We start from the raw sequence: 14526 nt of genomic DNA on the forward strand, positions 1-14526 counted from the left end.
TCTGCCATTTCCTTATTACCAAACTTGAACTTTCAATTTTCATTCTCTCGAGGACCAACACTCACTTTACTTACACTTTTCCTTTTCAAATGCCTGCAGAAACCCTTGCTATCCGTTATTACATTTCTAGCTAGCTTACTCCCGTGCTCTAATTCCTTTGCTCCTGATTAAACTTTGGTCAGAATATATAGAATGGCACAGAATGACTCAATCATCTGACCTACCACTCATCTTTGCACAATTGTATGTCTTTTCATTCAGGTTGATGCCTTCCTTAACTTCTTTAATCAACCATGGATGGAGGATCCTCCCCTTGGAATTATTCTTTACAGTAGGGATATACTTATTTAAAGTATTCTGAAATATCCACTTAAATGTCTGCCACTGCTTCTCAATTGATCAATTGATCCCAGTTCACTTCAGCTAGCTCAGCTTTCATGCCCACATAGTTGTCCTTATTTAAGCTTAAAATATTAGTCTTAGACCCACTCCTCTCACTTTCAAACTGGATGCAAACTTCAATCATATTGTGATCATTGCTACCAAGAGGTGCATTTCCTCTGAGGTCATTAATTAATCCTGTCAAATTGCACAATGCCAAATCGAGCAAGTTCTAGAACATGCTGCTGGAAGAAACTATCTCGAAAGCACTCTATGAACTCCTCATACAGGCTTCTATTACCAATCTCATTCTTTCCAGTTTATAATTATTTACTTCAGACATACAGCACTGAAACAGGCCCTTCAGTCCATCGAGTCTGTGCCAACCATCAACCACCCATTTAGACTAATCCTACATTAATCCCATATTCCTACCCCATCCCCACCTTTCCTCAATTCTCCTATCACCTACCGAAACTCGGGGCAATTTATAATAGCCAATTTACCTATCAACCTGCAAGCCTTTGGCTGTGGGAGGAAACTGGAGCACCCGGTGAAAACCCACAGAGTCACAGGGAGAACTTGTAAACTCCGCACAGGCAGTACCCAGAATTGGACCTGGGTCGCTGGAGCTGTGAGGCTGCGGTGCTAACCACTGCACCACTGTGTTGTTTAAAAACACCTGTGATTCTTTCCATCTCATTATCACAAGCACCCAATAGATATTCTTGTATCCTTCATCCTAAATTGTGATTACTGTCTGGGGGCCTGTAGACTGTTCCGACTGGTGCCTCTTTCCCCCGACTATTCCTCATCTCCACTCAAACCGATTCTACATCCTGATCTCCTGAACCAAGGTCATGTCTAACAATTGCACCAATACGATCCTTGATTAACAGTGCCAGCTCTCCACCTTTACCTAGCTTCCTGTTCTTCTTGAATGTTACATATCCCTCAATATTGAGGACCTAATCCTTGTCATCCTGCAGCCATGTCTCCATAATGACTATTAGATCATATTTATTTACTTCAGCGTGTGCTATCAGTTTCTCTACTTTGTTATGAATTCTACATGCATTCACATAAAGAGCCTTTGGTGTTATCTTTTTGTTATCTTTGTCACATCTAGTGTTGACTGTTCGTCTGCTCTTAGGTTATTTTTCTCTGCCCCTTCCTGCCATTCTTTGGCCTTCATTTCCCATATTACTATTGTGTTCTCCCACCTTGACTCTACCCCTTGATTTGTTACATCTACTAAAGCTTGATGACTCTACCACTTTGTTTAGATCAAGTACCTCTCTACATCCCTAGTTATATGGTTTTCTCGAACACTGGTCCCAGCTTGGTTCAGGTGTAGACTGTCCAAATGGTACAGCCTCCACTTTCCCTAGTACTGGTGCCAGTGCCCGACGAAGCGATCCTCACTTCTCCCACACCAGTCTTGGCGGGTGTAAGTTTCACTGTATATCTCACTCCCTGGTCTACAATTTACCTCTGTCAGTTTCAGTTTTTGAATGTGGCTTTATCTGTACCTGTCAGTTTGTTTTATGTGAGAAATGTCTTATTCTGTACCTTACAGCTTCTGGTGTATGCGTATCTGTCTTGTACCTTGTCCCCATCAGTATATGGTATGTGATTGTGGATTTGACACAATATTACATTCTTGTGTATATGAGTGGGGGTTCACACTTTATCTTTGATTGTCCAGTATGCCAATTTAAGGTTTAACCTGTGCCCTTAAATGTCTCATGTGTAGCTGAGGCCTTGAACCTGTCCCTGTCTGGTATAAGAGTAAGAGTTTCAGTGTGGATTTTACACCACATCTCTCCACGCTCTCGGATGTGAATGCGATTTTTAATCTGTACATGCCAGTTTCTGACACTGGCTGTGAGGTTTACTTTGTACATTGTCATTCTCTGAAATGTGACTGCCAATTTTATTCTGAACCTGTCAGTTTTTTTTCTCTGTGTGTGAGTTTTAGCCTGTATCTGTCAGTATCTGGTATATGAATCTTCTTAATTATGTGTGTGTTGTTCTGTATCTATCAGTGTCTGAAGTGCAATTGAAAGGTTTACTTTGTACCTGTCAGTGTCTGTTATGGATGAGAGACTTTCACTCTCTGTTAACTTCTTGCAATTCACTATGGATTTCACACTGTGTCAGTCAGTCTCTGGTAGGTAAATGTGGCATTTATACTGTATCTCCTAATTTCTGATATGTGAATGTAGATTTTAATGTGAACCTGTTGATTTCTCCTATGCAAGTCTTTTTACAATCTGTTTCTGCCGGTTTCTCATATGTGAGGGTGGCATTTATTCTGTACCAGTTACTTTGCGAAATGTGGGAAGAATTTACTCTTTCCCTGTCAGTTGCTGGTATGTGAATGTGAGTTTATTCTGGATCTTTCAATCTTTGGAATTTGAGTCCATGCTTTACCCTATATCTGTTTGCTTCTGTTAAGTGAATGAGGGATTAAATCTGTACCTGTCCATTGATTGTATATGAATGTAGTTTTCAGTCTGTACCTGTCAGTTTATGGAAAATGAAAGTGGTTTTATTTCACTAACTGCCAGATTCTGATATGTGACTGTTGTTTCATTCTTTACTTGTTATTTTCTGGGATATGATTCTGGTTTTTGATCTGTACCTATCAGTTTCTGTTACTTGAGTGAATTTTACTTTGCACAGTTGTCTTCTGATATGTGAGTGTCAGTTTTAAGCTGCACCTGTATGATAGGTTAAACCTCAAGGTATGATAGTGTGGGTTTATTCTGTGTCTTTCAAACTCTAGTCTGTGACATTTGGCCTTTCTCTGAATCTGTCGATTTCTGTTCTGTAACTGTACGTTTTCATCTGCAGATTACAGTTCCTGATAGGTGTATGAGCATATTTTCTTTGTCTGCAGTTATCAATGTCTATTACATGAGTATGTGTGTTATTCCTAGATTTCAATTTCTGTTATTGAAGAAATGATTTTCCTTTGTGCTTCTCAGTCTCTGCAATGTGTCCATGGCTGTTACTGGTAACTGTCTGTCACTGTTAGGTGACTCTGGTTTTATTCTCTATCTGACAGTCTCTTGCCTGTGAGGGGTTTTATTTTCTGCTCTGTAACTGTCAGTTTCCTTTCTGTGGCTGAATGTTTTAATCTTGACTTAAACTTTTTAATAATTTGTAAATGTGAATTTCACTTTGTGTCTGTCTGTATACATTATATGAATGAGTTTATTTTTATTTTGTCAACATCAGTTTCAGGCATGTGAGGGTGAGATTCACTGTCTCCAGGATGCACCCTCTTGTGAGATTGACAGAGTGCCTTTTAATCTGATAGTGGGTTCTGCTTTTGAACTTTACCTAACTTTCAGCAGTATTGATTTGGAATGGATTGGATACAATGTCTGTCTCTTCTGATTTGTTTGATTGCTGGATTGGAAATGTGTCTCCAAACTTAGGATCAGTGAGAGTTTGACTACATCTGCTTCTTGTGACAATGCCATGAACTGAAGGCCTATGGGAGTGGTACTGTACCTTGTCTGTGATGGAAGGAGCCGACTGCACTTTCCCTTGTGCCTGGGAATCATCACATTCATTCTGCTCCCTTGAACTATTCACCGACAGAAAGGAAGAAAACTATGTCTTGTAAGTCACGAGCAGTTGAGTTGGAAGCTAGAAAAGAGATTAATGTAACATTTCAATTAATAATCATTATGACTAATCACAAATGCAAAACAAAAATACAAAGAATATCACTGTCTGATTCCACTGCAGCTCTCAGCATCTGCTGACGAGATGTCTTGGCAGTTTCACAGCAATTTTGGGACATCCAGAAACAAGCCAACATCTACACTGCTCCAAGGTTGGGACGACCTGATGGAGCAGGGATATTTGTGCAGGTCAGGTTTCTATTTCCATCTGGCATTATAATGTAATAACCTAAGAACTAGGAGCAGGAGTCAGCCATTCAGCCTCTCCAGCCTGATCCACCATTCAATAAAATCATGTCTGATTTGATCTTGGCTTCAGCTCCATTATCCTGCCTGGCTAAAAACCCATTACTCCCTTGTAGATCAAAAAATTAACTCATCCTTGAATATATTTAATCATCCAGCCTCCACTTCTCTCAGGGGTAGAAAATTCCATAGATTAATGACGCTTTGAGAGAAGAAATTCTTCCTTACCTCCGTCTGAAATGGGAGACCCCTTATTCTGAAACTGTGCGGCGTGGTTCTTGATTCCCTCGAGGGGAGGTATCTTCTCAGCATCTACTCTGTCAAGACCCCTCAGAATTTTACATTTTTCTATAAGATTAGCTCTGATTATTACAAACTCCAATGAGTGTAACACAACCTGCTCAACCTTTTCCTCATAACGTAACCTCTTCATCACAGGAAGCAACCGAACGAACCTTGCCTGAACTGCATCCAATGCGAAGGAGACCACAACTGTATCCGGTAATCCAGGTGAGGTCTCACCAACAACTGACGTTTATATTCCATCCCCCTTGCAATAAATGCCAACAGTCCGGCTCTGTTTTCACTATTCACTTGTCAATAACAACAAACAGCGTGAAATAGGAGCTAACCCAGGAACAAGCATTACAGGTTTGAGGATAAAAACAGCCATGAATTTCAACAGCAGGTTCTTCACCTTTTGTCTCACTTACGCAGTGCACACGCAGCCCAAGAAATGCCTCTGCCTTCCGCCGCTCACTCCATGTTACCGGATCACTTCCTGCCTCACTCTGTCTCTTGCAAACAACTCGCAACCCTCCTGAACTTGCCCCAAAGTCAATGACGATCTCTGAGCCAGATTGCGGACAAGTTTCCCCAAACAAAGTGCTGCTGGAAGGAGACTGCTGTTTGCTGACTTACCCCGATACTGTAATATCTCCATTCCCTCTGTTAAAAACAAACCCTTTCCCCTCTTTGAATAAATGCCGTTCAATAGCTTTGCAGGCACAGGGGAGCGCATGCGCTCAGTCGGTCAACAACTCTCAGAGGTGTGGGCGGGGCTTTACCGCGCATGCGCTTCTTTCGGCAACGCTTTGAAAAACAAAAATACAAACAATTGGAACTTTATTCAGTTCAGTTTTATCACATTGTGAGCAATGGAACAGGGGCTGCGGGTAAGATAGAGAAGGTTCACATCTGGGAGATTACCCCTTTATAAAGTTCAATTTGAGATTATTCTCTGCAGTATGTTTGCCCAGTTTCTCAAAGCAATCCTTGGAGGGAGTCGGTGTGTTTGCTGGGATCGCGCAGGATTTAATATCTGACAATAACAGTCCTAGATTCATGTAATCACATTGAAAATGTCTGTCACTGAGTGTCAGAGCGAACGGTTCGAGCTGAAACATTGCAGAGACCTCAACAGGGCAGAAAAAAAGTTACATTTGGGACATTGTGTGACTCACTTTCGGACACGTCCTCAGATTGTGAGATTAATAATGTGGCTGCTTGTGGCACCATATAAGTGAGAGATAAGTTTGTATCGTCGGTCTCCCCGGGTGGATCTTTCGAGATAAAACGAATCTGACATTTCAGCCTGCAACTCAATAATTACAGTTCAGTCAGTCTAACCTCAGTAGTGAGCAAAATATTGGAATCATTCTGAGAGACAGGATAAACTGTCACTTAGAAAGGCATCCATGAGGGTCTGTGGGCCATTCGGATTAATGTATACAGTACTGGTCTCCTTATTTAAGGAATGGTGTAAATGCATTGGAGGCAGTACAGAGAAGGTTCACGAGGCTAATGCCTGGAATGGACGGGCTGTCTTACGAGGAAGGATTGGACAAGCTAGGCTTGTATCCACTGGAATTTAGAGTAAGATGTGACTTGATTGAAACATATAAGATCCTGAGGGGTCTTGACAGGGTGGATGTGGAAAGGATGTTTCCCCTTGTGGGAGAATCTATAACTAGGGGTCACTGTTTAAAAATAAGGGGTCGCAAATTTATGACAGAGATAAGGAGATTTTTATTTTCTTTCGGAGGGTCGTGAGCCTTTGGAATTCTCATCCTCAAAAGGCGATATAAGCAGAGTCTTTGAATATTTTTAAGGCAGTGTAAATAGTTTCTTGACGAACAAGGGAGTGGAGGATTACCGGGGGGTGCTGGAAATGTGAAGTAATCAGTAGAGACAAAAACTTATTGAATGGCATGGCAGAGCAGGCTCGAAGGACCGAGTGGCCTACTCCTGATCATAATTCGTATGTTCGTACATGAGGATCGAGTTACCAACAGCAGCAGAATTGTACTCAACTGCAATCTGTAATCTCATGGCCCGGCATATCCCCCACTCTACCATTACCATCAAGGCAGGTGACCAAACGTGGTTCAATGAAGAGTACAGCAGGGCATGCCAGGAGCAGCACCCGGCATACCTCAAAATGAGGTGTCAACCTGGGGAAGCTACAACACAGGATTATTTGGGGGCCAAATTGTGTAAGCAGCATGCGATAGACAGAGTCAAGTGATCTCATAACCAACAGATCAGATCTAAGCTCTGCAGTCTTGTCACATCCAGCCATGAATGGTGGTGCACAATTAAAAGACTAACTGAAGGAGGTGGCTCCACAAATATCCCCATCTTCAATGATGAGGGAGCCCAACACATCAGTGTGAAAGATAAGGTTGAAGCATTTGCAACAATCTTCGCTCGAGGTGCCGAGTTGATGATTCATCTCGGACTCCTCCTGAATGCATCAGCTATTTCGATTCACTCCGTGTGACATCAAGTAACGACTAAAGGCACTGGAGACTGCAAAGGCTCTGGGCTCCAACAATGTTCTGGCAATAGTTCTGAAGACCTATTCTCCAGAACTTGATCTGCCCCTAGCCAAGTTGTTCCAGTACAGCTACAACATTGGCATGTACCTGACAATGTGGAATATTCCCCAAGTATGTCTTTGACACCAAAAGCAGGTCATGTCCAAGCTGGACAATCAGCCTACTCTCAATCATCATAAAAGTGATGGAAGATGTCATCAACAGTGCCATCAAACGGCATTTGCTTTGTAATAACCTGCTCAGTGACGCTCAGTTGGGATTGCGCCAGTGCCAATCAGCTCCTGACCACATTACAGCCGGAGTTCAAACATGGACAAAAGAGCTGAATTCAAGAAGTGAAGAGAAAGTGACTGCCCTTGACATCAAGGCAGCATTTGACCGACTATGGCATCAAGGAACCCTTGCAAAACTGGGGTCAATGGGAATCAGTGGGAAAACTCTCCGCTGGCTGGAGTCATACCTAGTGCAAAGGAAGATGGTTGTGGTTGTTCGAGGTCAATCATCTCAGCTCCAGGACTTCACTGCAGGAGTTCCTCAGGGTAATGTCCTCGGCCCAACCATCTTCAGCTGCTTCATCAATGACCTTCCTTCAATCATAACGTCAGAAGTGGGGATGTTCACTGATGATTCTCCAATGTTCAGCATGATTCGTGACACCTCAGCTACTGAAGCAATCCGTGTAGAAATGCAGCAAGACCAGGACATTATCCAGGCTTGTGCTGATAAGTGGCAAGTAACATTCGTGCCACACAAGTGCCAGGCAACTACCATCTCCAACAAGAGAGAATCTAACCATCTCCCCTTAACATTCAATGGCAATTAGCATCGCTAAATCCCCCACTATCAATATCCCAGGAGCTACCATTGACCAGAAACTGAACTGGAGTAGCCATATAAATACCGTGGCTACAAGAGAGGATAGGAATCCTGCGACGAGCAAATAACCTGCTGACTCCCCAAAGCCTGTCCACCATTTACAAGGCAGAAGTCTGGAGTGTGATGGAATACTCTCCACTTGCCTGGATGTGTGCAGCTCCAACAACACTCAAGAAGCTCGACACCAGCCAGGACGAAGCAGCCCACTTGATTGCCACCCCATGCACAAACATTCACTCCCGCCACCACCGGTACACATCAGAGCAGTGTGTAACATTTACAATATGCACTGCAGCAACGAACCAAGGCTCTTTCGACAGCACTTTCCAAACCCGCGACCTCAACCAACTAGAATCTCAAGGGCAGCTGATGCATGGGAACACCACCACCTGCAAGTTCCGCTCCAAGTCACACATCATTCTGACTTAGAATTATATTGCTGTTCATTCACTGTCACTGTGTCAAAATCCTGGAACTCCCTTCCTAACAGCACTGTGGCTGTACCTACCTCACATGGAGTGCAGCAGTTCAAGAAGCCATTTCACCACAACCTCCTCAAGGGCAGTGAGGGATGGGCAATAAATGCTGGCCGAGCCAGCAACACCCACATCATATGAATGAATTTGAAAAAAAGTGTGGCGGTGTTCTGGAACTCACTACCTGAAAGGGTAGTTGAGGCATAAACCTTCAACTCATACAAAAGAGGTCTGGATATGCATCTCAAGTGCCGTAATCTGCGGGTTACGGACCAAATGCTGGCAGCTGGGATTAGAATAGGTGGAATTCTTTTCGGCTGGCACAGACACGATGGGCCAAGTGGCTTCTTTCTGTGCCATAAAATTTCGATGCTTCTATGATTCTAAGTGAATAAATATCTCTCTATCTCACCATCCTCCAAGCCTCTCCCCCAATCCAGATCTTTCTCTCTCTCTGCCTTTTTCTCGCTATTGATGCTGTCTCTCTCCCTCTGCCTTTGGTGCTGTATCTATGTTGGAGATACAGTTACTAAGTGTTATATGTATGCATTCTATTGTAGTACTGATAGTCTCTCTCTCTGAATATTCAGGTGAAGGTGAAATACTGTTATTCAGTGTGAAAGGGACACACAGTTGGAAATTGTAAGACTGAAACGGTCTGTCTCCCTCCCTCTCTCACCCCTCTCTCTCTTTCACTCTCCCTCTCTCTGTCGCTCTGTTGTTGTATATGAAAGAGGAATGAAGTTATTGAGCGTGTTATGGACACGCTGAAGAGACGTACGGTATTGGAACAGTGAACACGCCACCGGTGCCGCAGGTGAGACGGTCACTGTCACTTCTCCGCTCGGATGTTCGAATCTGACGGTGTGTTTATCTGTCTTCAGTCCTGAATCTAAGCACGGAGAGAACCAGCCTGTCACTGCCTGGAACAAAATAAAAACACTGTGTATGAATGTGGGATTATTGTGCAACTGGACGTCTCTCCTTGAGAATGGGATGTCTAGGACACCTAGAAAAAAATATGGATGGAATGTAGGGACAGACAGGGCATAATTTGTATTTTCACCGTCAGGAAACATGCTTGTGTGTGATCAATATAATAACATCAAAGCCGATATTGGTTTGAACAGATTCAAAGCTGTGATTGGCTCTTGACGCCAAATCTGGGAAACAGACAACATTCGCAGCGCCAGTCTCAGAGTGTTTAACACTTGCTGAGCCTAGAAAATGCAAATACCCACCGTGAATCCGCAGCACAGGCCGAGCGGAGGGGAAATCCTGTCCTGGAAATGCTAAATTTAACGACCTGAGATTGTGTGGATGTGAATATTGTGGAAGAGAGTGTATTAAAGGGGCGGGCGCGTTAGTCTAATGCCACTGTGTTTGTGGGTCTGGTCTCATCGCCGGATTTCCGAGTCCCTCTTGCGTAAAATAACAAGATTTTCCAGTCAAAGAAGCACTTTGCTCCCCTTCTAATCCTCAAAGTGGGAATTCAGTGTTGTTTGTTTGTTGATTTCAAGATTTTAGTCGAAAAGTATGGAACATGTCAGCGATCGGCTGAGAGTCATCAGTGCAGCAATGAAACGGGTTTCAGTCGAAAATGGAGTCTTTACTTCAAGCGAAACCTTTGTGACAGCAAACATTCTGATGTCAGAGACAGGAAGGATCTAGCCTGGGACTCTGGAATACCCGAATTTCAGTGGAATTGGAGAGTTTAGGACCAGAGAGAAACACAGAGAGTCAGCAGGAGCCGGGAGCTGACAGCAGGTTGTCTCCGCCCCGTCCGCTCGCTGCCTTTAAGTTGCTCAGTGCCGCCACCACCAGCTTCATTTCTCACCCAGTTCTGACTGACAGAGAGACTTTGTGCAGAGTCCTGGACATGACCGATACTGCAGCCGCCGAAACGGCTCCTCCAGCCGCCGCCGCTCAAGTCAAGACTCCCAAGAAGAAGAAAGCGGCTCCCCGGAAGGGGTCATGCGGTCCCAAGTTGGGCGAGCTGATCCTCAAGACTGTGGCGGAATGCAGTGTCCGCAGTGGGATGTCACTGCAGGCAATAAAGAAGGCTCTGCGTGTTAAAGGTGTCGATGTGGAGAAGGGCAAGTTCCAAATCAAGCAAAGTATCAAGCGGCTTGTGGCGAAAGACTTCCTGGTGCAGACGAAGGGCACGGGGGCGTCCGGCAGCTTCAAAATCGCGAAACAGGAAAAGAAGGGAAATGTGGTGAAGAAGATTAAGACAGGAGCAGCCAAGAGATCTTTAGTGAAGAAAACAGCTGCCAAGAAACAGATAACAAAGAAAACAGCCAAGAAATCCCCAGGGAAGAAAATAGTCGCCAAGAAAGTGAGCAGCAAGAAGACAGCAGCCAAGAAAGTGAGCAGCAAGAAGACAGCAGCCAGGAAAGTGAGCACCAAGAAGGCGGAAACACCAAAGAAGGCGGTAAAGAAAGCAACGCTTCCAAAAAAATCTCCAGCGAAGAATGCCAATAAAACCAAGAGGGCCACGGGCGGAAAGCCGCCCAAGAAAGTCCAATCATCAAGGGGCGGGAAGAAGCCGAAAGCAGCAAAGGCTCAGAAAGCAGCTCCTGGAAAGAAGTGAAACAGCACGGGAAACCTGTAGACATCTGAACCCAAAGGCTCTTTTCAGAGCCACCCACGTCTCTCAGGAAAGAGCTGATCCGCCGATCAAATGATCCCTGTCCCGCAGTCGTGTGCACATTTCACCTAGAAATGATTTGAAGTAAATCCAGGTTCCCTGGTGACTCTCAACCCAGCCCTTCCTCACTCTCTGCAACAAATCAGGGATGTCCGGGCCTCACTGTACCCGGGTATATGTTCGGTGAAGTCTCAGTTCATGCTCGTTTCAGGGTGACAGCCTGTAACACAGTAACACGGGCGAGATACCCCACGTCACATCTCAAACTCCAATACATGATTTTGTATAATTCAGCTGGGGTTCGGTTTCAGTAAACTGCTCAATCCGTCTGGGAGGAGAGGTGTGCCGAAACAGGTTGACTTGTGATCGGAAGCACTGCACTTAGGCGGGTGTATTACGAACTTTTATTTGTTACAGATCCGTATTTAGACCGCCGGTTTTTGTTACCATTGGCGATAAAGGCCGAATCTCCAAGTTTTATGCTGAGCTCTAATGTCGAGAATTGTTTTTTCTTGAATTCGCGGTTCGAGCAAGTGGGAGGCGGAGCGAGAGGATCAAAGACATTTCTCTGCTCTGTCTGTCACTCAGTTTCCTCCAGACACGCCTCTGGCTCTCTGTCTCTTTCTCAGTCAGGTCGGGGCAGGCTGTATAAAAAGGCAGCAGAAACTGCTCGTTTCTCATTCAGAATTAGGTTTGTGTAAAGAAGCGTCATGACAGGAAGAGGTAAAGGAGGCAAAGGACTGGGCAAAGGCGGAGCAAAGCGGCACCGCAAAGTGCTTCGTGATAACATCCAGGGCATCACCAAGCCAGCAATTCGCCGCCTGGCTCGCCGTGGCGGAGTGAAGCGCATCTCGGGTTTGATCTACGAGGAGACCCGCGGGGTGCTGAAGGTTTTCCTGGAGAATGTGATCAGAGATGCGGTCACCTACACTGAGCACGCCAAGCGCAAGACGGTCACCGCCATGGATGTGGTGTACGCTCTGAAACGCCAGGGCCGCACTCTCTATGGATTCGGCGGCTAAACAAATCGACCTTGTCTACCAAAAACAAAAGGCTCTTATAAGAGCCACCCAAAACCTCATATAGAGATAAGTGACCTTGAAACTGCAGCGGGGATGTCTTGGGATGTGAAATTGTTGTAGCTCATCCAATGTTATGTGGACTTTATCAGATCAGTATTGCATTCTCTTATAGTCACTTTACGTGTCGCACATTTTTTCACTGTCTTCTTCTGTTCCATGTTTAATAACCGCGTCATGAATTAAAAGATTGCATTTGATAATGTCCATTGCCGACCTGAATTGCCGGTAAAGATGTAGAAAAGGATTTACTCCCGTTAGAGTAAGAAATGGCCGGAGCTTTATTCCCGCCAGAGACCGAACAGGGAATGAATCCCTATTCAAACCGTGTTGGAAGACACAGAGGGGGATCTCGGGCGGAAAAAAATGACGCTAAAAGCACTGAGATTTTATAATCGCTTCCGCCAAATTAGGTTTTCTTTCATCTTTGCGTCCTTTATAATTTGAAAATGGCGGGCTTTTTGAAATTGATTCAATTTCAGTTGCATTTCAACCGGATGTTGCCGGGACTGGAAAAAATGCAGCTCTGAGGAAAGATTGAATGGTCCGTGGTTGTTCTCTCTGGCACAGAGAATGCTTTGAGTAGTTTGCTAATTTTAAATTGGCGGGCTTTTTGAAATTGATGAAATTTCAGTTGCAGTTCAACCAATCAGGGAGCAGCAATTCCCACCGCCCTTTTCCATCGTTTCAAATTGGATGATGGACGGGGCTTCATCCAATCACAACATTAGGGCGGTCCTTCGACTGTCTTAAATAGGCAGTCCCTGAGCAGCTTCATCATTAAACACGACATTGTGTAAGGTCGCCGGAGATAATGGCCAGAACCAAGCAGACAGCGCGCAAATCGACCGGAGGGAAAGCTCCCCGCAAGCAGCTGGCTACCAAAGCGGCCCGCAAGAGCGCTCCAGCCACGGGCGGAGTGAAGAAGCCTCACCGTTACAGACCCGGCACTGTGGCTCTGAGGGAGATCCGCCGCTACCAGAAATCCACCGAGCTGCTCATCCGCAAACTGCCCTTCCAGCGCCTGGTGCGGGAGATCGCACAGGACTTCAAGACAGACCTGCGCTTCCAGAGCTCTGCCGTCATGGCCCTGCAGGAGGCCAGCGAGGCTTACCTGGTGGGGCTCTTTGAGGACACCAACCTGTGCGCCATCCACGCCAAGCGAGTCACCATCATGCCCAAAGACATCCAGCTGGCACGCCGCATCCGCGGGGAGCGAGCCTAAACTGACCCTGCCCTGAACTGAGTTCGGCATCAAATACCACAACGGCTCTTTTAAGAGCCACCAAATGGACAAAAGAAAGAGTTGTGATCTCTTGTTCATTCCAGCACATAAACGTCTCAGAAGGTTTTAACCACATATTTAGTCAAAGCCGGGAGACACACATTATATTGTCCGTCTCCGGCAACTGGAGATTTCATGACGTGGCAGTTGTAAGATCTGCAGTAGCGATACCAATGTGCACAGCGCATTTTAATAGACCGGCGATCGTTTTAGGACTGAACAAATGTTTGTGGTACATAAAGGGTAGAATGGTAAAAGTGCCTTTCCAATAGGGTCTGAGGGAATTAGAATGTATTTCATCTGATGAGCAACTAAATACCAAAATCCAGTACACTTCATTCCAACACAAAACAATGATAACAGTGTAATATTACAGTCTCTCAGACAGTAACCAGCCCTTTCACAGATAAAGTGGGTGGCTCTGAAAAGAGCCTTTGGGTTCACAGATTCAAGTCAGGCCGCTTCACTTGCCCTTCGTGCTCGGAGCGCTGGTTTTCTTGGGCAGCAGCACGGCCTGGATATTAGGCAGCACCCCGCCCTGAGCGATGGTCACCCCTCCCAACAGCTTGTTCAGCTCCTCGTCGTTGCGGACGGCCAGCTGCAGGTGTCTGGGGATGATACGGCTCTTCTTGTTGTCCCGGGCCGCGTTGCCGGCCAGCTCGAGGATTTCAGCTGTCAGATACTCGAGCACAGCAGCCAGATAGACCGGGGCTCCGGCACCCACCCGCTCAGCATAGTTCCCCTTTCTGAGGTGGCGGTGAACACGGCCCACAGGGAACTGCAATCCAGCCCGGGAGGAGCGAGACTTGGGTTTGGCCCGAGATTTACCACTGGTCTTCCCTCTTCCAGACATTGCCACAATCTCACAAACACTTTCACGAAGAATGCTGAGATCCGCCCACATTCCTCCTCCTTGTACCTTCTGGAGGAATGGTGTTGGGGACACTGCTGATTGGTCTGTCAGCACTCGGTGTCATTGTGCTGTATATGTA

General features: G+C 45.4%; 3 protein-coding genes across 3 annotated transcripts; 2 read left to right on the top strand and 1 right to left on the bottom strand.

Moving 5' to 3' along the window:
- The first annotated feature begins 10399 nt into the window (after window positions 1–10399).
- Window positions 10400–11217, top strand: LOC137356403 (histone H1-like). The gene has a single exon (XM_068022291.1). The coding sequence runs from the start codon at window positions 10400–10402 to the stop codon at window positions 11111–11113; it is 714 nt and encodes a 237-aa protein (XP_067878392.1). The 3' UTR covers window positions 11114–11217.
- A 657-nt stretch (window positions 11218–11874) lies between these two features.
- LOC137356226 (histone H4) lies at window positions 11875–12220 on the top strand. The gene has a single exon (XM_068022099.1). It carries the CDS (start codon window positions 11881–11883, stop codon window positions 12190–12192), a length of 312 nt encoding a protein of 103 aa, XP_067878200.1. The 5' UTR covers window positions 11875–11880; the 3' UTR covers window positions 12193–12220.
- Window positions 12221–12369: 149 nt separating this feature from the next.
- LOC137356404 (histone H2A-like) lies at window positions 12370–14387 on the bottom strand. The gene is made up of 2 exons (XM_068022292.1): window positions 14028–14387; window positions 12370–12600 (listed from the first exon to the last, which is right to left on the bottom strand). The coding sequence occupies exons 1-2, from the start codon at window positions 14385–14387 to the stop codon at window positions 12370–12372; spliced, it is 591 nt and encodes a 196-aa protein (XP_067878393.1).
- Window positions 14388–14526: the final 139 nt, after the last annotated feature.

The sequence above is a fragment of the Heterodontus francisci genome, chromosome 45 (genome assembly GCF_036365525.1).
Source record: "Heterodontus francisci isolate sHetFra1 chromosome 45, sHetFra1.hap1, whole genome shotgun sequence".
In the NCBI taxonomy this organism is placed as follows: Eukaryota; Metazoa; Chordata; class Chondrichthyes; order Heterodontiformes; family Heterodontidae; genus Heterodontus; species Heterodontus francisci.